The sequence below is a fragment of the Aulostomus chinensis genome, chromosome 11, assembly GCF_037954235.1.
Source record: "Aulostomus chinensis isolate RoL2024-O1b breed Wild chromosome 11, RoL_Achi_v1.0, whole genome shotgun sequence".
NCBI classification, from domain to species: domain Eukaryota; kingdom Metazoa; phylum Chordata; class Actinopteri; order Syngnathiformes; family Aulostomidae; genus Aulostomus; species Aulostomus chinensis.
The window spans coordinates 2,149,509-2,174,962 of record NC_141330.1 but is presented as its reverse complement, the minus strand read 5'-3'; the positions used below and the strand labels follow the sequence as shown (position 1 = coordinate 2,174,962).

Sequence of the window (25,454 nt, the reverse complement as noted above, 5' to 3'; positions counted from 1 at the left end):
TTGACGAAAGCCAGACCTTTGACCTCTGACTGCATCTAAACGCTTCTTTGAAGTATCTGTATCGACTCCTGTAACTGTTGATTGGACAACTCATCAAAGTATTTTGAAATAGGAGATAAGCATTTAAACCACTGTGACCTGATCTCTCTCTCTCTCTCACACACACACACACACACACACACACACACACACACACACACGCACATGATGATGTTACCTCTGCCAAGGACTCTGTCATGAGTGACATTTGATGCTGCAAACCATCAATTCATCTCTTTAACATGTGAAGCAGTAACGACGGCGCGGCCGGCGGCGGCGGCACACAGGAGTATTGGAGACAACACACACAGTTGAAGACTTGTGAAGACTAAGACGTGTCAACAAACCTGCTGTTCTGAAGTCCTACAGTGTTAGCATGCTAACAGTAGAGCACTAGAATATATTCATGCCTTACTCAACGCTAAAGACAAACCTTTTCAATGTACAGTTTTAATATTTATGATTTGGTTTGCTTGCTTGCATGCTGGGCCGCTAAGTCTAGTACAGAACTGCAAACGTGAAGCTATGGAATGCAGTCGCTGCGATTCAGGTCAGAAGGAACCGGACAGAGCTGGTTCCCTTAACTAGTTCTCAGGCCACTGGCTGGAACTTGTTACGCTGAGGCTGCGAGATAGAACACATTCCCTCAGCTTGTTCCATCAGGCTCCAAGCTAGAACTTGTTCAAACATACTAAATAACTAAACCAAGGGAACAAGTCACGTCTTGCAGTTCCAAAATAGCGACTTCATGGCTTCGTACAGAGACAAAATAATCCAAGTGTTCATTAAAAAGTTAACTGGGTCTCTTTTTAATTGATTGTTGGATGAACAGAGGAGGTCACCTGAAGATGGAACTCTGGGAAACTGTGGTGAGCGCCTTTGAGCGTTTAGACAGAAGGGTTCATCCATGGAGGGTGAAAATAAAGCATGACAACACGTTTTCACCCCAAGAACAGGACAAGATGTTCAGATAAGGACCTTCACCTCCTCGTGTGTCGTCACTGACTGGGCTCAAACTGCAACAGAAGCCTCTCACAAGCTGCAAGTACCGGCCCCATGCACTTCTGAGCTCAGGCTCTGGTCACTGACCAGCTCAGGAATTTATGCTGGGGGGGGGGGGACCGACCAAAAACTGAAGGTCTAGGCTCCATTGAGTGAGAAACATGGGGCAGAAACTCAACCGAGCAGTTAAGAATGTGCTTAATGGGCTCAGAAGTACTTCCTCATGGCTGAGAGGTCACGTCGCCTGCTGGAAACGTAACTGAAAGTCAATTTCTTTGCCGGTGAAGAAGTTCAAGTCCCTCTGACGCTCACGGGTTTGATGAAATCTGAATTGGACAAAACTGTTTCCTCTGCAGTTTATCGTTACTGCTAATTCTTTGCCTATCTCCAAACCTCAGGCTGACGGTTCCGAGTATTCACAACTTCTTACTCGTTGCTGCTGCAAGGGCGTACTGTTAAAGATAAACTCGTGCGTCAGCTGACTTCCCAGAAACTGTTGCTTTTTTTACACAAGGGGGCGGGCTGTTGCTATGGAGAAGTGAAGGCTTAAAACCAATCCTCTGACTATGAGAAGAGGCCGTTCCTCTGAGCTCAAGTTACTAAACGGCGCCCACAACTGCAGCAGACTGGTTTCTATGGGAAGTGTCCGTGTGGAGAAACATTCAGTATTTCTAGTTTTGAAACTGGTCTAAAACATCTTCAGAATTTCACAAATGTGTCACAAACAACTTCCTTGTCCCGGCAGGATACTTTTATTCAATGTAAAGCCAAAAACAAAAGTGGAGTGAGTGCTAGGACTCCTCTGCAGGGCTGGGCTGTTCCTGGTAAGCTGATTATGATCAATACCTCCCTGCGGTATCACAATGTGAAGTATGTGAGCAGACAATGGCTTCAAAGCCGCTCCTGAAACTCTCCCACGACTGCAATGCAACGGTAAGAAAGACACAAAGCTGCAGCAAACAACCACCGCTGGGTTTGTGTCCAGTTTAGCACAGGTTTTCACCGAATGGCGTTTGAAAAAAATGCTAATTATCGCTTGTTTTCTCTCAGTAAAACGCAGCATTAATGTGGTCTGTTTGTAGTCCAACAGAAGTGGTCATCTCCTGGTTCCTCCCCCAGCAGCCAATAGGATCGCTCCATGTGATTGTGGTGATTGAATCAGTAAATCAGCTCTGGTGAACAAAAGTTGATGATCTTCCAGGTTGAGTTCATCAGGATCGTCTTCACTAATGAACCCTCTGATGATGCTGGGAGCCTGAGCGGTGCTAAGCTAATGCTAGCCTGTGACGGAGTGACACCAGGGTCACATGACTGCAAGGTCACCACCACTAAGCTTCAGGCTTCTTCTGACATTTAAAGTCCTCAACAACTTTGGTCGCTTCCTTTAGACACTTAAGAGCAAGCCGGGTTTTTGAGACGCATGAAACATTGACATCACAAGCTTGATATTCACAGATTCACACGGATCAAGACGCTAAATTCCATCAAACTGAGGAATCCCGATACAAAACGGGACGTTGTGAAGCAACTGATGATGACCGCCCGGATCTTTCCAGCTCTGAATCATTTATGTTTTTATACATAAAGAGTGAAAATTCACGTGAACTACATTGTGTGGCATTTATAAACTTGTAGCCAGGTTGTGTTTGTTTTTGTGCTCTTGGTTACGGTGAAATAGGTAGTAAATATTAAATATTCACATCCTGCTCGTGACTTTGAAGTCTGACGAGGTTCCCAGACGCGACAAGGACGTTAGCTAGAAGGTGAGGCGGTGACTGAGCTCTAATTCCCTGCGTAGGGGAGACGCGTGGATGCACACACCTCAACAACGCCTCTACCGAGGGGGATCAAACAGTGCTCTTTCCACATTATTCCCAAGACACCCCCGTGTTTCTGCACCCCCCAATCCACTGGTGAATGATGCAAACAGCTCTAGGAACTTGCCTCAGCCCCATTCCCTGCTGTACCCAGGCCTGTTTTTTCACAATGAACCTGCGCGGCGGTAACCATGGCGGCAGCAGCGAATGTGGCAAGACGCGGGAGAGGACCGGAGGAGGCCTCGCTGCGGATCGTCTCCATGGAAAGGGCTCCACTCCATTTCCTCCAAAGACCTCGCCAAGTGTTGTGTTTGTCCTGTAACCCATGGCAACCAGAGGATCAGAACAAACATGGGCGCAGCCGACACGGCATCACTGAGGATTTCCCTGCTCGCGGTTTCATCTGGTCTAGAGTGAGACTCCCCATAGCACAGCCGTGACTGTTTCAGCCAGTGAATCACAGCAAGTGCAAAAACACGGTTCAAGTCCCAGCGTGACTCCACATCCCCGAGACACACGTTAAAAGCAGAACGCCACCCAGAGGTGCATTTGGCCTTCCCCCAAATGGGTGCTTTCATCTGCCAAAGATGTGCTTTCACCACTGCTTTCATTTTTGAGGGCCCCAGAACGCACAGGGAGACAGCCGCGAACATCAAGTGCCACGCCATTTCTTTATTGATACCTTTGTCATTAACCCCCCGTCTCCTGCTGCGTTCTGCAGTGGTCATGAGGCGTCTGTGTGAGCTCGCCACATTCATCTGACAGGCAGGTGAACGCTCTGAGGATGTTGTGAACTCGTCTCTAACCCAATTTCACAATGCATCTGGTGCACCGGCTTTCTGCAGAAATCACCCCGCCCCCGCCACCCCCAACACACACACACACACACACACACACACACAGGAAGATGCAGAACTGCAGCTGCAGCTGAGTGATGGCGCTGCTATTGCAGCCTCATCCAATTTCTAGGAAACTGCAGCCGCGGCTGTGTTTTGGGTTTGTGGCGTGAACAAAGACGAGAAATGTGGATGAGTTGAGAGGACGCAGGTACATGACACATCTTCGCTTTTGAAAGTTTCCCCCACAGAAAGACAGTATCAAAGTCAAGTTAATTATACTTTTATTAACTAATAAACTGAATTATAACCTATACAAACTCTTGGTAGCTTACAACTGGATCTGTTCGATCAATGATTGCTTCCTCCCTCATCATCCCAACCAGCTGTCAGCTCTGGTGCAGTTTTTCCATCAGATCGTTCCGCATCACAGCCCTCACACACACTTCTTCCAGCAGACTCAAAGTTTCCAGACTTGCGTGCAGCCTGATGTGCGGTGCAGATTCAACAAGGAAGTCGAGCTACTCTGATGCAAATCCACCCCCTTCTGTCCTCACAAAGCTGGATTGTCCATACAAATGATCCAGGCGCTTAGGAATGGGATCTATGGAAACGGGTATCACTGCATGACAGGAAGAACGTGTCGCTTTGCCTTCCTGCTTTGGCTTCTGTCTCTTGCAAACACCATGACAGCCGGGACTTGAATTAATTGTTATCAAAACGTAAACAAGCCAAAATTCAAGCCTAAATCAGGTCAACTGACTGCCCATAACCATTTGAATTTGCATAGAAACATATTTTACATTTCTTAGAAAAATAAATTTCTTTGTAAATTAAATAAAACGTGTGAAGATTGGCTGCTGAAAGTAGTGACCCCTTAACTTCCACAGCCAAAAAAAAAAAAAAAAAAAAAAAAAAAAGTTTCTGCAGTTGGAGGTGGCAGGGAGCCAGTGAGGGGGAGAAAAAAAAGTGAAAGGAAAAGCTGGCGTCATCATATCAGCAGTTAAGCCTTTATTTCCATCTTCTTAAAGTCCAAAACCAAAGTCAGTGAAAGGATCTTAAAAGAATAAACATCCAGCATAAATCTTGTTGTGTTATGTAAAAATCAAGTCTTTGAGCGTCCAACTAGTTCACCTGATCAACAGGGCCAGTGTCGCACCGATGGCAGCAACTCCTGCGAACGCCGTGAGAGTGTTCCTCACTGTGGACTCGGGGTCTGCTACTCGAAAGAACTCTACAAAGCCATCCTGGAAGCAAAAGGGTTAAAATCTGTTAGTCTCTGTGTGCGTGGTTTTTTTTAGGGCGGGGGGGGGGGGCACAGGGGCAAAGTTGTATGATCACTGGACTCATTAAGAGCTCATTATGCAACCTTATATTGTTCCCACACATCTGTCAGCCAGCCATTACTCACCCATGAGTTATTTTCCACCAGCCAGTCCCGCTGGTCCGACAGCAGGTAGCTGGAGATCTCCTGCCCCACCAGCTCCACGCAGTTCCCCCTGCCCTTCTCCTTCATGCGCTGACACACCACGGCACCGAAGGCCACCAGGCTGGCAACACGACCCCAATTGGTGGTCCCGTCTGAAAAGAGGCTCTCGGCCACCCTTCTGACGAAGCTCACGTTGTCTCCTCTGTCATCCAGCGACAGTCTGTTGATCATACCTGGGTGGGGGGGAGGCCTTTCAGTCAGACAAAAGCTGGGAAATCGAGCACCTGAGCAGCACTCCCATGGAGCTGCTCTCTTACTGTCACTCACTCTTAGCAAAATAAATAAAATCAGAAATTACAACTTTTTAGGGGGGCTAAATGTCACGTCATCATGGCAATGTTGTAAAGGAAGAGTCCACGGAATGTCAACCCAAGAGGGCTTTTATTCACCATCATGATTAATGTGGCAATACAAGTGGCGAGGTCAGTCAAAGCCGATATCAGGAAACTGAACAGAATGACTGGAACGCAGCCTTTAGACCAGCAACAGACCACAAACTATCACGACATCAAGTCAGCTCAGCCTCTGAGGAGAAGCCTCAGCTGGTTAGCTAGCAGCGGCTAGCAGCAGCTAACTAGCCGCCAGGGCGACACTCACCATTGTACGCGAATCTGTGTTTCTCCAAAATGTCCTTCACCACCCTCTTCATTGTACTCAGAATTTTGCTTTCAATGAACGGAGCTTTCGAAATTCCCGTAAAGTCTGTAAGAAAGCGGGCAATGAGTTGCCTCGTGTCGTTCTCCAGGACTTCATCCGCGGCGGAGTCGATCTCGCTGAGGGACTCCAGCTCCGGGGTGCACGGTAGCGAGCCTTCGTCGAGGCCGCTGTCGTCCGTTAGCAAGCCCTTTGTGGCAAACCCGTTTTTGGAGCTCACCCCGATCGCGCTGGGTCGCTGCTTCGGAGTGCTGTTGGAGCCGCCGAGAGAGTCTGTCGCCGCGGCCCTCTCAAGCTGAGGCGAGGGAGCTCCGCAGCCTAAGTGCAGGGTTCCATCCACGGCTCCATTTTGAGGAGAGATTAAACAGCCCATAACTCCCGTGGTCACGTTGAACGCGGCGCGTTGCGTCGACCGAATGATGTTCATCTTGACCGGTAAACCTGACAGCTAAAGTACACCTGGTTATGTCCGGGAGAGGAGGATGAAGTAGGATAATTTGAATCGCTAGCCCGTGTAGAAACAAAAAGCTAGCTAAGTTCCTGACGTTCACTCATTCCCCATGGCGGTTACGACTCAAGGGCGGAAGTGGACCCTGCGTGCCTTTATAAAAATCATCCCGTGTCTACGTCATTGATACGTCAGCAAATAGTTTCAAAGTTTAAAAAAAAAACCCAAAACAAACAAAACACTGGAATATTTGTTTCGGATATAAAATGTGACCATTGCTTATTCTACGAGTGCCCCAGTACAACATTATTGGCAACATATTTTTAGATGACGTCTACGTTAGAAAGGTAACATGAAAGTTCCGATAAACTAATGTGTTTAACGGTGACCTGAAGTGGAAATGAGACTCTTGCGTACTGCATTTTTTAAAATAGGAAGCATTTTTTCAACTTCATCTGTTTTTCTTATGCTTTTGTTACTTTGACTAATGTCTTCTTTAAAATTGAATTCATGATTAAATTAGTCATATTTTTTGGATCATACTTGCCTTGACAAAAATAAAGTTCGTCAGTTTAAAAAAAAAAAGTTAAATGTATTGTTTTTTTTATTTCTCAGAATATAAAACAATGATCAGATTTTTTTTTTTTAAGTAGGAAGATTCCAGCATTGTGACTTATCCTTTCTGTTGTTTCATGACATCAAAATGGAAAATTTTCAACTAAAAAAAGGGGGTGTGTGTTAGGGAACATTAATACAGGATGGATTGTCTCTATTGCTGTACCACATTTAAGAACAGAACAAAAACACTAAACACTTCCCGATGATGACTTTAAGTGGCTGTAAATGTTGGTGAGAATGTCAGTCTGAACACTTGTGAGTGACCTGCTGACCCGCAGCCACTGCAGATATTAAATAATGGCTGAATTTACCGCATAATGACTGTTGCTCAAATCATACAGCAGTTAAGACACGACATTTGTAGTCCTTCCCAAGTTTGAAGAAGAAACCGGGTGGGAAATAACGCGTACTACATTTACTATTTTCACTCAAGTCTGTGTCGCTGACGTCAGTACTGATTAACACGCGGTTCGAAAGTACACGATTAGAAGGTTGCACTTATGTCTCGAAAATGATAGAAATCACCAGTTCTTCCCAGCATCATGTTGGGAAACTCAAGACTCTGCTGTCCCCTAGTGGTCGATAGTAGTTAGGCGCAGGTAGTCTCAGCTTCTGCTTCCGGAGGGAGAGGCACAGTTGGACCTGGCATCTGGCATCAAGGAAGGGCACACAAGGAAGTCTTATTAATGTAAAAGTTTATTTCAAATACTGGCAAAAATCCTTTCACCTACTCCCACAGAACTGAAACATTCAGAGTACTCCTGTACTTCCTAAAGTCTTAAAATCATTCCTGTGTTCTCCAGTCATCCACGTAATCATGTAAACCCTTGTTTTTGTTTTTTTGTTGTTTTTTTTAATCTTGGAAGCATGGGTGCCTCTGATTTCCCTGCAGTTATCTCGGGCCAGGATGAAATATAATAATAACTACGCAATAAGAGAACACAAGAAAAAAAAAGAAAAGAGAAAAGAATAGAAAAACAAAAACAAAAAACATACACTTGCAAAACATCAAGAAAACAGATAAGGAGAAAGCAGCACAGAAGTACGTCCAAGCACACAGCCTCATTTCTTTATACATTCTGGCACGTGTTCATCATAGCTGAGCGAGAGACACCCTGTGCATCGGGTCTGACACAAACCCGGCTGTTTTCTCTCGCCCAACTGCTCCGTGCAAAGTCAAGTAGCGTTCAAGAACTCCTGTCCACCGCTGCTCTAAAACAAAAAAACGCGCCGTGGCTTAATCACCCATATCTTTTAGCGATCTTGTGAAAGACTGTAGGCTCTTCAATGTGACATGAGGCTAAATGGTCTGTTCTTGGCATTCAAAGTGACATAAAGGGTTCTCTCTCAAAGTTGGGTCAAATTCCACAACTGCAACTTAACGGTAGGATTTGAATTGCAGATTCAATCAAATTTGCCGCAGGAGCTGTGAGGCTGAAACTGAGATACTCGGGAAGGAGAGAGTCAGACCGTTGAATCGAGGAGGACAGGTGTTCTGTACAGGGTTCTCACCTCTTTAGATTTGTCTTTGAATCAGCAGCATTTACACATATTTTCATATGATACAGACACACAGCCTCTGCAAGACGGAGCAGAAGTAGTGTTACTCAAAAGGAGAGGAACCGTTGGATCAGCTCAGGCTATGAAAGAGTGACAGCAGGTGGGAAACGACACACTCACTCTCTCTCACTCACACACACACACACACACACACACACACGTCTATTTACAATGGCTGGAACAGAGAAAAGCAGTGCATTCACATCCAAGCACAGAGCTCAGCGCTAATTCACCCCGTTTGACACATTTAAAAGTGAGGTTGAGATTGTGATGGTGCACGCGCCCGATCACCCACGCCGCGGAGTGTGCGTTCCCTGAAGAATCATAACACCAGGAGTGCCCGCATCCGGTTCTTGAATGTGTGGACACTCAGAATCAGCAGATTTTGACGACCGTGCAACTGAGCTCCTTCAGAGGTTGAAGCAACAGGTGGGACTCGCACTTGCGTTCTGCCTCCTAACCATGTGTTACAGATCCCCCACTGCTTTGCCAAGAATTGAGTGAGTGCACCCTGCAGGCATGCCGTGCCCCACTTTAAGCCCACGATGACGATCCGGCGAGCTGGACTGACACCCGTGGTTATCAGGTTGCCTGCTGATTAGCCTCGCACACACCTGAGATCCAAGATCACTCTGTGAGGTGTGTCAGCGTGGAAGGGGAGGGGACAGAGGTTAAATACTGCAGCTAGTTTTACCTCCTATAAATTAGTGTTTTAAAACATGAATCGCCATCGTGGCAACTGCAATATTTGAGAGTGCTGGAGAAATCAGGAGCTTTTTTTTTTTGTTTTTTTGGCAAGTCTCGATTTTTACTGCACAAAATGCGGTTGTGGGACAAAACTATAAAGGCTACCGTGATGGTTACTTCTGCCCTTCTGGGATCGGATATGTTTTCATGCATGAAAGAACTAGCTTTTGAGATCCTACTTCAAAAAAGAAAATTAAAAAGAAAAAATTAAAAACAGCAGGACACTATGATGTCTGGATAGCGATCACGTCACTGTGACATCCAGACACAGCGCGAGCCAGAGCAGCTTCGTCGTCAAAGCACAAGGTGAGCTGGACGGACGCGCGTGTCCACTGCCTCCAGGTCTGAGAGTTGTAGTGAATTGAATTGGGAAGCACAGACTTTCCAAGGTAGAATTCCCACGTTAAGATGTCGAGTGAGTGGATAGGGCATGCTAGCTGGTCCGGTTTTCACCCAAATGAGATATTATTTACAGAAGCATTCACTCTACAAACGGTGCTTCAATCCACCCGCAAAGGTTTTAGATTCATAGTAAACACACGTTGTTATGGAAGTCAACAGCAACCGAGACTGAATGCAGATCGGCCAACTTGCCAGCCGTTAAAAATACCGCGGTGATGCACTGAGCTGGCTCCGCGCTGCACACAGGGATGAATTATTGGGACAGCAGCAAGGAAAGGAGCTGCGACTGTCATAGCTTGTGTGTTTGTTGCCATACGTCCCATCACTAAGCCGATGCCCCGCTCCCGTTAAAAAAACATGTTATATTTCTTTTCTTGTTACAATCATGCAGCATATTTAGAGAACGGGAGCAACAGGAGTCAAGAATTAAAGCAACATGAGCAGAGAGACTAAAAAAAAAAAAGTCTGTTTACCGTGAAAGGAAGCCTGGGGTGTGTGAACTCTTGTGTTAGGCAGCTGCCCACCACAAATTTGGTAGCGAGAATTCACACAAATCTGCCTGCCACCAGCACTGACAGGGAACATGAAGATAAAAGAACGCACTGCGATAACGGTTCCTAACTCCCTCACGCACATTATTTTGGTGTCATTCAGGATGCGAAAACCCCAAACATACTATACAGAATACAAAGTGCATTAACTCATCCCATCAAACCCCCCTATGACACACACCTACTGTGATTCATCTTGGAACACCGAAAACCAAGACAAGAGGGAGGCGGTAGAGCAGAGTGCGCAGAGGCAGCGGAGCCGTGCGTGGTGGGAGGGCAGAGAAGGCCTCCCTCCATCCCATCCCGCCCCACCCACATACAAGCAAATGGAGGTTTGACTTATACAACTCTGCCCGATATGTTAAAGCCAGTGGTGCCTGGGGATGAGGATGGAAGAGAGGGGAGGGGTACATTGGGACACGAGTGAGGAGGTGGAGGAACGTTTGCCGGGGCCCCAGGGGTGAAGGTGCTTCTGGGATGATGAGGGCTAGCCTGCTAATTTGCTGGTCACCAAGGAGGACTTCCTCTGGGGCAGATCTTGCGGCGTAGGGATGTGGTCGCCGGTCACCAAGTTCTTGTCAGGCCCCGCAACAGGAAGCTGCTTATTTTTCATCGTGGCTTTGGCCATGTTGTAGTCGCCAGAGTCAAAGTACTTTTGCTGCAAGAGAAAAGACAGAGGGTGTGCTTACAGGGCGTGACTGAGCAAGGACAGCGCCATGCCTCGTTCTGTTTGCTCAGTCAACATGAATTGGATAGAAGAAGAATTTAAACAGTACTAACATCCCCACATACAGATGACGAGTAAAAAAAGACAAGCCAACTTTTTAGGAAATCAAATCATTTGCGATTGTCCCCAGAGCCAGACAAGAAGATACAGACCCTTCTTACCTCTGTGCAGCGTTAGGGAGCTGAAACCCATGCTAGTTAGCTTAGCTCAACGAATGGTAGATGGTGGGAGATGCTAGCATACCCCTGTCCTGCCTGCTGAGTTTCCAAAAGCTGTACTTCCTCCTCTAGGTGTTCTGGTTCAACCAGACCAGGTTCAGGGTCCTCGGTGAGTGGGACAGCAATTCTCCTCATCCTCTCTTACAAAGTCTGCAATCCCTCGTCTAGCTGTCAACAGACGTTGAGTCTTGAGGAGTTGTGTCAAATCACTGGGCCCCGTCAAGAGAGTCGTTCCGACTAGAAGACTGGTCCTAAAATAACAATATCTTGCAATGACAACTTTATTTCTATTCATGCAGGAATAGACTATTTTGAAGAAAAGTATATTCAGTGACTTGACGGAGCTATGCTACACAGACCATCCATTACCTGTCATTGTGCTAAGCTAATTAGCCATCCGGCTCTAGGGAGAAGGGACAATCAGCAAACTTCCCAAAACAGTGGTGTGTGGCAGCTGCTGCTCCTCCCACTGACCTTGTGAAGGTCTCGTCCTCAGGCAATACCAACAGAAGAGACGGAGGACAAAGGCCAGAGTCCTACTGCTGACAACATGCTCATGTTCTGATCCAGGGTCAGATTTGTACATGAGTGTTCAGGGATTGTTAATGGGGTTGATATAGCATGGTACTGCTGGTGAGCCAGTCTGTGTGTGATTACAATGTGTTTTGTAGTAAATGATCAAATGCTCTTGACCCTTGGGTTCAAGATCACGTCGACCAGAGTGTCATTGATCAGTGGATTACAGAGCTTTCAGTTGGGAGGAAATTTTGGACCCGTTTGCTTGTTGGTTGTCTGACAGAACCGTTGATTTCACCCGTCACTACGTACAGCAGTTGTACAAATATCTTAACAGTACGGCAGGCTACTTCTGTCAGTTTGCTAAGTGCTTCAGGTGGTAATACTACAATAAAATTCAACGCTGGTTTAAAGATGTCAAAAGTGTGGTTTCGCCCAGCCCCGGGGTGCGTGAACGAGAAGATGATGTAAACGTTAGAAATGTTGCCAGCAGCAGATTAAGCCTTGGCTGATTAATATTAATGTAGAGAATAAGGGCAGGCCGTGGTTGGGTGTGTGCTCTCTGCCAGCCGGCGTCTGCGCTGGGTTGATGTGCGGCACATGGCCGTGTGATTCTGCACGATATTGTGCCGAACAGATTGTTATCCAATGTTCTGGTTGGTGCTTCTATGTCTCCTGTTACTGATGCATGTGAGAGCAGCAACCCCCTAATACCTAATATTCATCCATCAGTGATGAGCGTCATCGGCCAACAAATATCAGTTAAATACTCAACCAATCAAAACCTCGGGGGTTCGATTGATGACGGTGACCTTCATGACCCGATTGCAGCGATTTCATTCCAAACTGCATTTTTCTGTCTTTTATTTCCCTTTTCAAGTCTTCAAATAAAACGAGCTGGTTCAACTGATGTGGTGACCTGAGGGTTCTAATCTCCAGGTCCCAGAAGTTCCTCTTTTTGGCTGGACTTTTGTTAGGGAAGTAAGTTCCAAACAGTATTTGAAAGAGAACCTAATTCAGCATCTGACCACATCATGGATGGACTCTGGTCCCCATCTTACCCCTTTCTGTAGTCTCTTCATGAGGAAGTCGGAGCCTCCAGGCCTCTGGCCAAGGCCGGGGTACTTGGCCTTCAGCTTGGCCTCCTCTGCCTTCACCGGGTTTGCATTTTTCTCCTGTGAGTCCTGCGGGGACAAGGACAGATCTATGTAAGCACTTCTGCTTTGCAGAAAACAGGAACCACCCAAAGCGCTGGCTGAGACATCCTCAGGAAAGGAAACTTTTTCTGCACAACTGGAACAGCTGGTAATGTGACAGCTGCTTATTTATGGTCACCATTCAATTCCAAAAATGCTGCTGCTTCGACAAAAACACTGACATTCTTTCTGCCTTGTCCTTGTAAAAGACGAGGCCGCCCCCCTACAAAAAACACAAAAACTGCCCTTGAAAAGCTCTGTTGTGAAGCGGTCAAACAAATAAGACAGCGACTAGTGGGAGCTAAAGATGATACCTCCAAATATCATGAGACAAGACAGTAAGTCAACTTGAGAACCAAGATCTAGGAAAAGCAAACGGAATTTTAGAATCTTACAGTCATAACTGAGGAAGAGGCAGAGCCGGTGGCTCCACCATGGTGGGTGAAAACCAGCCTCGTAGTTTTTTGAGTAATTCTGCAGACAAACGCCACTAAAACCAAACCTCCTTGGAGGAGATAAGAGTGTTGTTAATTCATAAAATCCACGTGCTAGATTCCCCTGTTTCTCTCGACATACCAGGCCTTGTCTTCTTCCTCCCGTCTGGGTCAAACTTCATTAAGTACCACTTCTTACAGTAAATCTAATAATTCCATTTTGATTTAGGAAAACTCAAAAGAATAAAGATGAAGGAGCAGTTACTTTCTGGTTCAAACACAATAGGAAGGTTGCTGGAGGAGCCTGAGGTTGTGTTGTGTCACCAACACCCGCCAAACTGGTCCGATACCTGTCACTGACATCCCTATCAGGTGGACATTGAGGCCAGTAATCTGGGCCACCAGGGCATGCCTTGCACAAAGTGTGAATGAAGTGGTTCAACGGCACATTAATGCCATCACAGCAAACAGCAGACAAACTCCAAAGGCCATTTATACAGCCCCTGCACGCACGTATACCTGCACAGAGCAGCACACAGCTTTCATTATACAGACAAGATAGGGCACTCAACCTGTAAAGCTTGCTTGGCCAGGGATAAAATGTGACTCAGTCAGGACACAGAAGCCGATGAACAGATTCCCTGAGGAGGAGGGGGGACGTGTAGCACAGAGTGTGCTGATTCACTTGAGTCCATGACGAGAAATTTATGAGCCACTATACTGAGCCCTAATGCAGAGAAACGGCAGAATCCAACAAATTGTACTTAGCGCCATCTAAAGGAGTCTTGGGCTGTTATTTGCTTGACTGTAAAATTCCCCTAAGGTATCCTCAAGGTTGTATTTGACATTTTTCTACAGTATTTGACGATATATTTATATCTATATCTATATATAGATATATAGCTAGATAGATACACACACATACACACGCACACCATGTGTGCTGGTTTGAGTGCTAACAAACGGCAGTGTTTGATGTGGGGCAGCAACATTTACAAAACAATAACTAAGTGCGATTATCCTGACTGATGTTGTGACTGCGATAGGATTTTGGCGTTCAGTGGAAGGTTACATTTTTGCATCACTCATTTTAACTGGAAAATCAGTTAAAATGATGTCATTTTTGTGGGGATCGGTGTCAAACTCAGAGCCAGCAGAAGACAGCGTGCTGGTTGGACCTCTGGGCAGCACCACAACATTTGATCTAAAATGGTATTGGACACACTGAGCCTTTAAAAGCCTTCCTGCTATTTGACTTTGATGACATTTTGATCCACTGCCCTGCTGGATCATACAGGAATTCATTTGTGATCTACCATCTTATAAACAAAGTTTCATCTCACATTTGTACTCTTTACAAAGGGATGCTGCCACACTATTACAGTAATACTGTGAGGGCATGAGCACAAGGTTCAAGACCACCTTGATGCATCTCTAAATACTCACAGAAGAAAACCAGGAAAACTGAGGCTGAATGTCATGCCTGTCAGAGCAGAGGTCATGTCTTTTAAGAGACCTAGAGATGGAAGTTGGTGTTTTTAGTTGCATGGTTTGTGCAGTGGAAGTACGCCGTTGTAATATTAATGTTGTCTCCTTCGTTTTGTGTGTTTTCATAACTTTTAATGTTTCCTGCAGCCGACTGGATAACTGTGTGTGAGCTCCTTGTACTGTTGTCAAAGCTGCTATAACACTGATACGTGCTCACGTGTATCCTTTGTTTTAAAATATGGGTGTGTAACATAACAGTTGATAACCATGACTGCTAAACGTGCCCTACAGAAGGGAGGATAAATCTCAGGGTGTCTTAGTCAGGAGAAGATTTTTAATCTCAACTGGACTTAGAAGGTGAATATGGAGACATACAAAGTAAGTGCAGACATTTAAACTTAAGACACCAACAGAGGCCTGCAGTTGTCAGGAGAGACGAGACATCACACCAGCAATTTTGGGATTGGGTGTCAAAAGTGATGTCATTCACAGATCAGTTGACTCTTTTCAGAGATCAGACATGCATTTTTCCTTGCAGATTCCATTTCATGGTTTGCACTGCACCATGAACCTGCCAAAATATAACATGACACACATCACAAATCACACACATTGCACCAGAATACATTTAAACTCATCATTCACTATCATTATGGTCTCATGATGTAGTCTTAAAAAAAGAAAATGTCAGGACAGCTATAATAATAACTTGTATGCAGTATCAGCAGATGTGTAACAGAATCAGACCGGGAATGGTGCCAGCAACCTTTCACGGTCAAATCTGACATAAACACAGCGTGGATGTGATATACCGTGGCCTAAAATGTTGCCATAAACGTCATAAACTGCCCAGTTGTTGAACTGCCAGCACATCATCGCCGTTGTTATGGCAGCGTATGGAAATGCGGAAGCGACGGCACACTGCAGTTGTTGTCACCTGTCAAGACGAGGCGAGGAACTTCAAGCTGTGAGCCCGAGGGGCTACGACAGCGCGTGGATGTCACCAGGTCACGTGCTGCCATCGGTTAAACCCGTAACTTTCTCTGTAAAATCTCCCAAGTTGGAGGCACTTTGAGACCCTTCAGGACAGACCAATGAGGCCCGAGCTGCTACGGGACTCGTCAGCCAATGACACAAGGCAAAGGGACAAACACAGTGACACACTCGCAAGGTGCTCCGTGAGGTGCCACGGCCGCGATAAAAGCAAGAAATTAAATTCCTAGCATAACCTACAGCTTGTAAAAGCGCGACATGCCCCCAGAAGCCCCCCCGCATGACAAACACTTCACTTGTGCTATCTGAGGTTAGCCACCTTAAGCTAGCAAGCTCGGTGGTTAAGTTAGCCAACAACATCAAGATAGCAGGCACAAGCCCACCTGTTTTTCGTCCTCGTAGTCCACCTGAGTGTCCGAGTCCAGGTTTTCTGACGACATTGTGTGGGTGTGATGCACAAGTGGGTGTCCCGGTGATCGGAAAACTCAAAGCGATGAGAATACAAGGTACCGTTTGATGTACCTGTACGGGATCTAATCCTCTCTTTCTGAGCACGACTGCTCCCCAACAAAAATGGCGTAACTAGATGTGACATCACCGCTGGAGGGGCGGAGGGAGGGAGGGAGGGGGGTCCTATTTGTGACCGACATTTACAGTAACCAATCGTAGAATAGCGACCGTTCACAGAGAGCCAATGAGATGCCAGTCACGACGAAGTTCACTGTGATTGACAGCTCGCTGACCAATGGTCGTAGGCGTTGAAGATTGGGCTGGCGATGCGGGGGCGAACTCCGCTGCATTAACGCGAATAGCTTGAACGGCACAAAATATATCAAAGCAATTAAACGTCTTATGGACGTTGTGCTACTGAATGAATTCATCAAAAACTGTTGTAACAAGCGACTTAGGTGATTATTGAAATTTACCTCAAAATACTTTTAAAACATTTTTAATTGATTGAGCCCTTGTTGCCGCCGTCAGTCTAACAATTAGCGGGAATTAGTTACGTCCTAAGTTAGCTTGGATCAACTTTTAAAAACTTCTGGTGTTGTATGGTTTGGTTCAGATATGCAGGATTTACTGTCAGTAGCCAGTAAAAAACAACAACAACAACAACCCCCTTAACAGCTTGAACCCAGTGATGAAAATTTGATGTAATTACACCTGTTACACGATAATTAGCTAATACTAGCTCATGGGTCAGGTAGCTAGTTGAAGGCAATGTTAAGCTAATGCTTACCATGCTAACCTCTCTGTTGTAGCCTTCTCTTCTGTTCTTTACAGGCTGCCTTCCATGTTTGTGTCACCAAAACTATGGCTTGTGTGCAACAACTGAAAACGTCACAGGTAACTTTCATCCACAGCCACCAGCCAATGTGCTTTCACTGTCAGGAGCATAGAAGCATTGCACAGTTACTGCAGCCTGACCAACTACCAGAGAGTTTGCATGCATATGGAGTTAATCAGTGTTATGTCAAGTTTTCTGTTTGGTTTTGTTTTGTTTTTTTTCACGCAGTAACAGTCAAAAGTATCTAGATGTTGTTCATATAACCTTTTACCAAACTTTCTCTCAAAACATAAATGTTAAGGTTGGCTGCAGGCTGAAAAGCAGACTCAACATTGTGTTGTTAAAATGCAAAATAGTTCTTGGAGACAAAGTTCCTGTAATTGAATGTCGTTTAAGCTCTCACAATGTTGCTCTAACAACACCACAACGTATGAACTCTCCCAACAACACTGCCTCAAAATTCTCTCAACATAAAACATTTCAGAGCCAATTAGACGTACGGTCACCAGTGATTAGGATTGCAACAATTAACAGTTTGGATGGAGAACAAACTGAACATCTACTTTACCTTTACACAAGCATGTAGAAGTACGCAACTTCTTACGGAAGTACTTCTACCTCTACTATAGAAGCGTGTTGATGTGACGCACTGAGGTGTGACAGTAAGGACATCTTCACATGTGGCGGTGTCGTATCTACACTGCAGGACACTCAGCTGCTGCCTAACCAGGTCCTGACGGAACAGCAGTCCATCGTCGTCATCAAGAAGCTTCTGGCCATCGCAGTGTCTGGCATCACCTACCTCAGAGGCCTTTTCCCTGAAAAAGCTTACGGGAGCAAATATGTTGAAGGTCAGATCACGTATGAGAATTCTTTGTGTCTCAACACACCTCCGCCAGGCCCAAACCCTGGAATCCTTTAAATCTTTGTTGAAAAGGCACTTGTTCACCCAGGTTTTCTGTGTTCTTGTTAAGCGTCCTTGGGTGTCGTGAAAAGCGCTATATAAATCAAAATTATTATTATTATTGGAAATCACATTAACAGCTATTCCTCATTTTAAAGCCTCTAATTAACCATTCAGGAAGATAAAATGGGACATTAGCGAGTTAGGGGGCACAAATTCAGGTTTTATGATGGACACAGCACATGACAACTACAGGAGACACGCAAAGGAGATATTCACGCGTGATCAAGCCTTTACATTGAATGTCAGCAGTTCCACAGTCTGGACAAGAACCTGAGGGAACTCCGGTCAGGGTTGGTTTTGGCTGTTTGATAACGTTTTCAGAGCCAGACGCCTCTGCAGGCGAGTGGGACCAGCGGCTCGCGCTGCAGCTTCTTGGAGCTCCGAGCAGCAGCTCCATCCTGCCACCATAAGCCGCTCTGCGCGCTGGCCGCTCTGGAGCAACAACCCACCGTGAAGTCATTTGGCCTTTCAGGAATATATTCTTAGGAGATTCTTTCCTCTGTCTTCTGTTTCCACAGATCAGAAAGTGATGATCCTCAGAGAAGAGCGCAGTTGTCCGGGGGCCAGTCAGATCGTCCAGTGGTAAAAAACAAACACACTCCAAAGCAACTTAAAGCGCTGGACAGCAGACTGTAGCTTATCACTCGTGTATTATCATAAATTCAACTTTTGAAAAGTGAAATAACTTTATTTCATGGGTGACATTTGTTTCACCGTTGGACGATACGTTTACTGTTGATTAAAGATGTTTTTCCTCTTCAAGGATGCAGGGATGCTTCGAGGCCATCCAGAAGAAATACGTAAGTTTCAACCTCTCCCATCGGTCGTCTGTCATGGCGAGTGCTCCCCAAACTCCCTTCACAACACCTTCAGCCCTCTTCAGGCTGTATCTACAATCATGATTACTTCGGTTGTAAAAAAAAACAAAAAACCTTGGAAAAGTCACGAAAATTTCCAGGTTCTGAAAACATTTTCGAAAATAAAAAAAAGGCCAGAAAATTTTGGGAAAGTCATGGAAATTAATTTCACAAGGGCCTGAATATGCAAGTATGTTCTTCAGTGAGAAGCAAAATCCTTTGTGTTTAACGGGAAGTTTCTTTGATAGGTGTTCATGCTGATAAAACTCGAGCTCGCCATTAACTGGAGTTAGAAATATTTGTCTGTTTATGTTATGGTATGAGAGAAGTTTTGTTTGTTTGGTGGGATCTTTCTGCAGCATTTATGATGGAAACGTGAACTTCCTCAAATGGCTCAAAGATGCACTGCAGATATTAAACTCAAGAAGACTGGAAAAAAATAGAGGCAGAGCGCAACGCGTCTCACCCTCAGTGTGAGTCGACCGATGTGTTCCTCTGCTGGGGAAACGTCTCCACTCTGCAGATTTATTCAGTGCTTTAAATCCAAAACGTCTGCATGAGGGACTCAGACGTGAGGGAGCGTAACCAGCAGATCAAACATGTCCTCACTGTGCTTCTGCTACTAACTGCAGGATTCTCTTCTTCCCCCAGCTGCGAACAGTTATTATGTCTGTAAGTATTTTATCACTTCATAACTCCTCGTATTTGGTCTTTCTCACCGTTTGCTCTCGATAGACATAAAGGTGAGATGTGTGCTTATTTTAGTCGGAATGTTTTGAGTGGACACTTCCTGTATGTTGTGCTTTTCACAATTTCCCAAAGAGAATGATACTCAGCCTGTTGGGTGGTTTTTCCAGATCTACACGGACCCAGAGAACCCTCAGGTGAGCCGCTGCTGGAGTCTAAATCTCACGCCGCTCAGCCACGTGACAGACAACAAGCAGTGTTGACCAGTCCTGTGTGTCTCAGCAGCTGATGTCCTGTGTTTCAGAAAGTGACTGAGTTTTACCAGTTCAGGATCCAGTACACCTCTGAAGGAGCACAAATGGACTTTGAAAGGTGGGAAGTTTTTTTTTTTTACTGGCTTTATGGGTGGAGTTCACTCACGAAGCCAGACAGGACAATAATGCAAACACTGAGTGAACGTCATATCTGTGCAGGAGAGAACGAATCAGAGACTGGTTGGTTTTTTTTATATTTGTGACTCGGCCGGTGTGACCTGAACGTATTTGAAGCTACAGGTGTAAGACGTACAAGCTCTTAAACCTGCCTCACAGGTGCTGAGTCGGCGTCAACTGGACTTTCAGTTTTCCTGAAGACATTTCGCTTCTCATTGAACAGGCTTCCTCAGTTCCAGGGGATGGGGAGTTGCAGGTTTTTATACTCAAAGATGCTATTTTTGCAATCGAAGTATGACGCTGGATACGCCACTAAATGTCACCCATCACAAAGTCAGTTGTCACGATGAAACTTACCTGCAATAATTTGCTGCAATGTAATTTTGAAGAGGCAAATGTTGCATTATCTCACTGAATATGTACAAATATCCCACACCAGAAAACTGAGTCATAGACGAAGCATGAAGGTTTTAAGTTCTTGTCTCATTCCTTGGACATAGAATCGTTTCAGAGTTCTGCAGAGGGGAGTTGGGATCTTTCGTTATCACTCTATCAACCCTAAATTACTGTGCGCAGCCTTAACATTTCATCATCGTGTCATCATTTTTTCATTCGCCTTCCAGCAGCATTGCCAGTCCGTCGTGTGTTCGTTTCTCACCCTTCGTCCTTCCTCAGCAGCAACAACAGCAGGACGTCAGCCATGTCGTGTGGCAACACTAAGAAGGCCAGCATCCTGTTGGTGAGGAAGCTCTACACTCTGATGCAGAACCTGGGTCCCCTACCAGAGAGCGTCTGCCTCAACATGAAGCTGGCGTACTACGACTGTGGTAATGTCAGCAGATGGGAACACAGACTGAGACCTCAGGCAGATGTGCTCAAGTATTCCAGTTTATTTGTGGTTCACTGACAGCATGACGACTAAGTAAGTCTCCGTAACACTAAAAATCATTGATTTAGACTTCAAAACTTTAGGTTTTGGGGGAAAAAAATGACCCAAAGATGGAGCTGATATATGAATCACCGTGATGCTGCTGCCGGACATTAGCCGTAAAGTCAGAATTACAGCCTTCATGGGGAAGGTCGTACTGGAGGGCTTCACGCGTACAGAGCCTCAGAATAACTTTAGACCTTAGTCAGCTGATGTCTGGCCCCTGCTGACCCACCGTGAATGTCTGTCTGCCTTGCAGTCACTCCTCAGGACTACCAGCCGCCCGGCTTCAAGGAGGCTGACGGCGACACGATAGAGTTTGAGAGGGAGCCGGTCAAACTCACCATGGGCGAGGTGGCCACCCCTTTCCACACGGTGAAGCTGGACATGGCCACCGAGAGGCAGAGACTGGAGCAGGTAAAAGCGCCACATGCTATTAAGCTAGCATCCCTCTTCTATAATGGACACTATTTTGGCCTTTGTCTCCCAGCCTGCTGGCTTCGCTGCAGTCAGCACTTCTGGGAGCCGGTTTTGATTGACAGTTATGGATGTCGCTTCATGTGTGCAGGTGGAGGAGAGAGTTAAAGGGACAGAGAGGTGGGTTCTGAAGATGGAGGAGGCGGGCGCCCTGTCGCAGGTCAGCACTCGTAATTTTAGACACTAAATAATGAAGAGGCAGAAAAACAAACCCGTAATAAGTGTGGAGTGGAGGCTTCCTTCCTCATACGACAGGTCAGATATGTGCTTGCTCTTGTGGTTTCAATCATTGTGTTCTGACAGCGTGTTGTAATCTTTAGAGTCATGTGATCGAAGATGTGGAGAAGCCTGACGACGATGACGCCGGTAAGTTCATCTCACTTGGAGGCAGCACATGATGACTTGTCAAAGGTTGTTTTTTCATTTTTTGTTGAACGGGAGTGTATAACAGATTGTAACATCATTGGATCACCGCGTCACAGAGTATTTGTGGGGGTTGACTGCTTTCAGATTCATTCTCCAAGGTCTTTTACAACATTTCGCCAGAAGGAACTATTCAGATTATTTGACTACATGATACAGAAGTCAAAATTACGAAAGAATTCATAAATATGTGACGCTGTTTTTCTTCTCCGAGCTCCTGAGTTCGAGATGACCTGTCACGAGAAGCTCCAGAAATACGAGGAAGTTGCAGAGGTAGGTGGGACACGAATGAGGTCAAATCATCTCAGGACACACAAGCTCTTTTTAATTGGACTTGTTCTGCCCTGCCGAGTCGGAGCCTCTGCTAATCAACAGCAAGTGAAAGCCCTACATGGAAAAAAAGGAACCGGGGGGTAGAATAAAGCAAGACGGGGGGAATAATTTCCTCAGTTTGACTTAAGGACACATTTTTTTCAGTGTCCCTTTTGTTTCAGAGAAACAGAAGATTGTGTTTAAATTGGAATTGATTTCAATCTTTGTTCCTTTTGGTCTGACAGCTGGTGGGGGCAAAGACATACTAGTCATGTATAAAAGTCTTGAACCAGCTGGTTTGACTGTCAATGAGACGAGACAAAAGTCCTTCAACACATTTAACCAGCTAAACAAATGGATAATTGAGGAAGTGGTAACAGAGCGACTTGTGGGGCACTTAAAGTCCGTCTGTCCCCTCTCAGATGGACACTCTGGTGAAGAAGACCTCTGACATGGAGGTGGGACTGAAGAGGACCAGGAGTGGACGTATCATCAAATCCACTACGGTTAGTTTGCCTCTCGAAACACAAAAGCCACCATTTGTGTCCTCGTTGTTACGGCGAGATGTGGTCTGCTCCGTCGCTACCGGACGCCGCAGAGCCTGGAACTCTGGGCCTTCAGGTGGATTCACCCAAACAGCTCACGCGGCGTATTTGAACTCACTGAGGCTCTGATGCACAACTGGAGCACCTGCAATATGTAGAAAACAAAAAAACACGGTCTGCTTGTCCTAGGCAGGAACTTTCTGTTGTAGAGAAGTGCTGCCCACTTAAATCTGCTGGATTTGTCCAAAGTTTCAGAAGTAAACTGTTGATTCTGATAACCATGACCAATAAACTCATGATAAAGACTTCTACACAGGATGATGCTCAGTGATAATTCCCTCCTAAATGCCTTTTGTGTGTGTGTGCGTGTGTGTGTGCGTGTGTGTGTGCATGCGTGCAGGAGACAGTTCTGACTGTGAACAGTACAAAGGCAACAGCTATGAAAGATAAACTGGTGAGATACTGAGAGTAACAGTGCCGCCGCCTCGTTTCATGAAATGTGAAGTATTTTATGGTCATCTGAGGATACATTAATAATAAAGCAGCTGTGTTTTTGATGATGTTGGTAGATTTAAGATGCGTGTTTAAGGGGAAAATGTGGCGGAATCCTTATTGTTTGACAGGTGAGGCAGCGAGGCAGGCGGAGGTATCTTTAAGTACTGAGGTTGTCGTTTGTCACCAGGTTTCTCAGTATGACATCCCAAACAGCCAGGAAGCTCCCTCCAACTCCAGGTCCAAGAAGAAACGCAAATTCAGCGAGCCTAAAGAACGCTTCTGAGCTCAGACGCCACCGCCAACCACACACCTGCTCCTCTCACCTCCAGCCAGGTTTTTCATTTTTCTCCTTTTCTCAGGGACTTTTTGAAAGTGTTCCAGTAATGTGTTAAGATTATGGTAGTATGAAGTAGTTTTGTTGTCTCTACTCTTGAATACATAAAAAGAGGAGTTACTTCAGCGAGTTACCGCCATTTTAAACTTTTACATGTCTTCAGTTGGACTCCTCAAACAGGGTTAACGTGACGTTTGAATGCTCGCGCTTGTTTTGCTGTAACCCTTCTGAGTGTTTGTTTAGAAAACAGCAGTGCAAACTTGAATAAAACCCATGGAGAATGTTCCACAGGTGCTCTTACAGCTGTGATGAAATCAGTCAGATCAGTTTATTGCTCTCTCTATTCGGCTCTATCAGGAACAACAAAGGGCACCGCTGTCCCACCACGAGAGCTCACGCTGTCTGCAGGGTTGTAAAAAGACACCGGTACAAAATACCTGTTCGCCCTCTGTCACCATCAGCATTAATACATTTGATTTTTGTTTTGGACAACAATAATTGCGGGCGACTGCTGCAGTTTCCTGCCTGTCCAAACAAAATCCACCCTGACAAACATCCCTCCATGTTTGAATAGACCCCTAAATGCCACCATTTGCATGCGAGGTGCCTTAAATGAAGCTGTTAAGTGAAAGTGGATTATATCTGTACACAGTGACCTTTGGACCCAGATAAGGGCCCGTCAGCAGCCTCCCGCCCGACAAGCTGTGTGTTTTTAATCTCCTATTGTTTTTCCCAGAGAGAGGGACATTTGCTGATAGACTGCCTTAACCCACTGCGGATCAATACTGCAGGAAGCCTTTGTGATGCATATCCAAGTAGACACCCCCTCTCTGTGTCTGGAGCGGGCCAGAGGGGGGAAAGAGAGAGAGACTCCATCAAATCAACCCTGACTTCCGAGGCATTGTCTCAGCCGCTGCATTTATTTCACCGTCTGTGTTTTTATGAGTGTTTCTGAAAGCGGAGAAGCATAAAGCAGAATGGAGAAGCAGGAAATCCACGGCTCTTTATGAGCTGTGAAATGAATCAGGTCTGACTTCAGTCAACACTTTATGAAATGTATTTAGACAGCGGGGCTCGTATTGACAGCTGATGAAACACAATGAGGGGTTAAGGCAGCTCTGCGAGTCTGGTCGTGTGTTGTAGATAACCCATATCTCTGCTGTAGACGTTACAGCAACACTATATCACAAAAATGAGCTGATAAATTGGACCCAAAGGGCAAACCGTACCCAATAGCACCGAAAAAAATCAAAAGTAACTGGAATTTTATCATGTGGCATAGAAAGCAGAGAGGCAGAGCTGTGGGATGGACAAATTTTACTCATCTTTTAGTTGAGAACGAGAAAAATAAAGGAACACTACGACCCCTTTTTCTCATCAGGCGTGTTCCAAATATCTGACAATGAAGGCAAAGGGAATTTAAATTGTGATTTAATTTGGTTTCACCCTCAATCCTTCACTCGGATCTTGGGACACTACATCATTTCTGTACACACACGTCTCCCAGAAATGAATTCTGAAATTAAATTCAGGGACACACGTCCAGCGGCCAGTGTTAACAGATCAATCAGCTGGTCAAACAGCAGGAGGGGCCCTCCGGATGCCTCTGTAGACCAATCAGAAGTCTCGGTTCGGTCTGTCTGAGTCGATATCTCAGGTCCAGGGCCGCCTGTGCGCGGTCAAGGCAAGACGCGCTGACAGACTGATGGACAGACGGCCGCAGTCCATCCCAGGGCTCCATATAGATTAAAGTCAGCTTCTGTGAGCCTACAGTGGCGATGCAGTGATTGTGCCTGCAGGGCCTATAGGCCCCAAGGGGGGGTTGGGCTTTACAACAGGCGGGGGAGGAGCAAGGGATGGAGTGGACATTCAGCCCAGGGACCGTGACCCCTCTGACCTTGCCAGAAGGGCAGCAAATGTTTCCAAGCTGATTAGTGCTTCCCCAGCTCGCTGTGGAACCAGGTAGTGGTCCGAG

At 45.8% G+C, this 25,454-nt stretch overlaps 3 protein-coding genes across 13 annotated transcripts in view; 1 reads left to right on the top strand and 2 right to left on the bottom strand.

The window, feature by feature from the left end:
• mcl1b (MCL1 apoptosis regulator, BCL2 family member b) overlaps positions 1-6,438 on the bottom strand; it is a 30,148-nt gene extending 23,710 nt beyond the window's left edge. For 2 of the 6 annotated variants that reach the window (XM_086217667.1, XM_086217668.1), the window contains exons 1-3: positions 5,781-6,436; positions 5,106-5,356; positions 4,829-4,941 (exon numbers count right to left, since the gene is read on the bottom strand). In XM_086217667.1, coding sequence (XP_086073793.1) covers positions 4,829-4,941; positions 5,106-5,356; positions 5,781-6,264 — 848 coding nt within the window. In that variant the 5' untranslated portion in view covers positions 6,265-6,436. Of the gene's footprint in view, positions 1-2,985; positions 3,175-4,682; positions 4,942-5,105; positions 5,357-5,780 lie in introns of those variants that run through there. The other 4 variants (XM_086217665.1, XM_086217666.1, XM_086217669.1 and 1 more) reach the window with 4 other exon arrangements.
• A 1,145-nt stretch (positions 6,439-7,583) lies between these two features.
• ensab (endosulfine alpha b) lies at positions 7,584-16,322 on the bottom strand. The gene is made up of 3 exons (XM_086217671.1): positions 16,119-16,322; positions 12,686-12,808; positions 7,584-10,821 (listed from the first exon to the last, which is right to left on the bottom strand). The coding sequence occupies exons 1-3, from the start codon at positions 16,173-16,175 to the stop codon at positions 10,651-10,653; spliced, it is 351 nt and encodes a 116-aa protein (XP_086073797.1). The 5' UTR covers positions 16,176-16,322; the 3' UTR covers positions 7,584-10,650.
• A 172-nt stretch (positions 16,323-16,494) lies between these two features.
• hormad1 (HORMA domain containing 1) lies at positions 16,495-23,764 on the top strand. Of its 6 annotated transcripts, none has more exons than XM_086217057.1 (16): positions 16,495-16,643; positions 16,998-17,082; positions 17,730-17,874; positions 18,509-18,572; positions 18,754-18,790; positions 19,499-19,519; positions 19,705-19,731; positions 19,839-19,906; positions 20,644-20,792; positions 21,153-21,310; positions 21,462-21,530; positions 21,691-21,736; positions 22,008-22,066; positions 22,528-22,611; positions 23,051-23,104; positions 23,333-23,764. In XM_086217057.1, the coding sequence occupies exons 1-16, from the start codon at positions 16,588-16,590 to the stop codon at positions 23,426-23,428; spliced, it is 1,218 nt and encodes a 405-aa protein (XP_086073183.1). In that variant the 5' UTR covers positions 16,495-16,587; the 3' UTR covers positions 23,429-23,764. The 6 variants fall into 6 exon arrangements, with proteins under 6 accessions (XP_086073183.1, XP_086073182.1, XP_086073185.1 ...); XM_086217056.1 differs by having other exon boundaries at positions 20,641-20,792; XM_086217061.1 differs by having other exon boundaries at positions 16,497-16,643; positions 17,020-17,082; positions 20,641-20,792.
• The last annotated feature ends 1,690 nt before the right edge of the window (positions 23,765-25,454 follow it).

Excerpts from the sequence above, each read along its gene's own strand:
- hormad1 (XM_086217056.1), top strand. The coding sequence starts at position 16,588 with ATGGACGTTGTGCTACTGAATGAATTCATCAAAAACTGTTGTAACAAG. Across the intron at positions 19,520-19,704 it reads TGCGAACAGTTATTATGTCT|ATCTACACGGACCCAGAGAA; the intron begins GTAAGTATTTTA and ends TGGTTTTTCCAG. Across the intron at positions 20,793-21,152 it reads GCTGGCGTACTACGACTGTG|TCACTCCTCAGGACTACCAG; the intron begins GTAATGTCAGCA and ends TCTGCCTTGCAG.
- ensab (XM_086217671.1), bottom strand. The coding sequence starts at position 16,175 with ATGTCGTCAGAAAACCTGGACTCGGACACTCAGGTGGACTACGAGGAC. Across the intron at positions 12,809-16,118 it reads ACTACGAGGACGAAAAACAG|GACTCACAGGAGAAAAATGC; the intron begins GTGGGCTTGTGC and ends TTGTCCCCGCAG. Across the intron at positions 10,822-12,685 it reads TGAAGAGACTACAGAAAGGG|CAAAAGTACTTTGACTCTGG; the intron begins GTAAGATGGGGA and ends TTTCTCTTGCAG.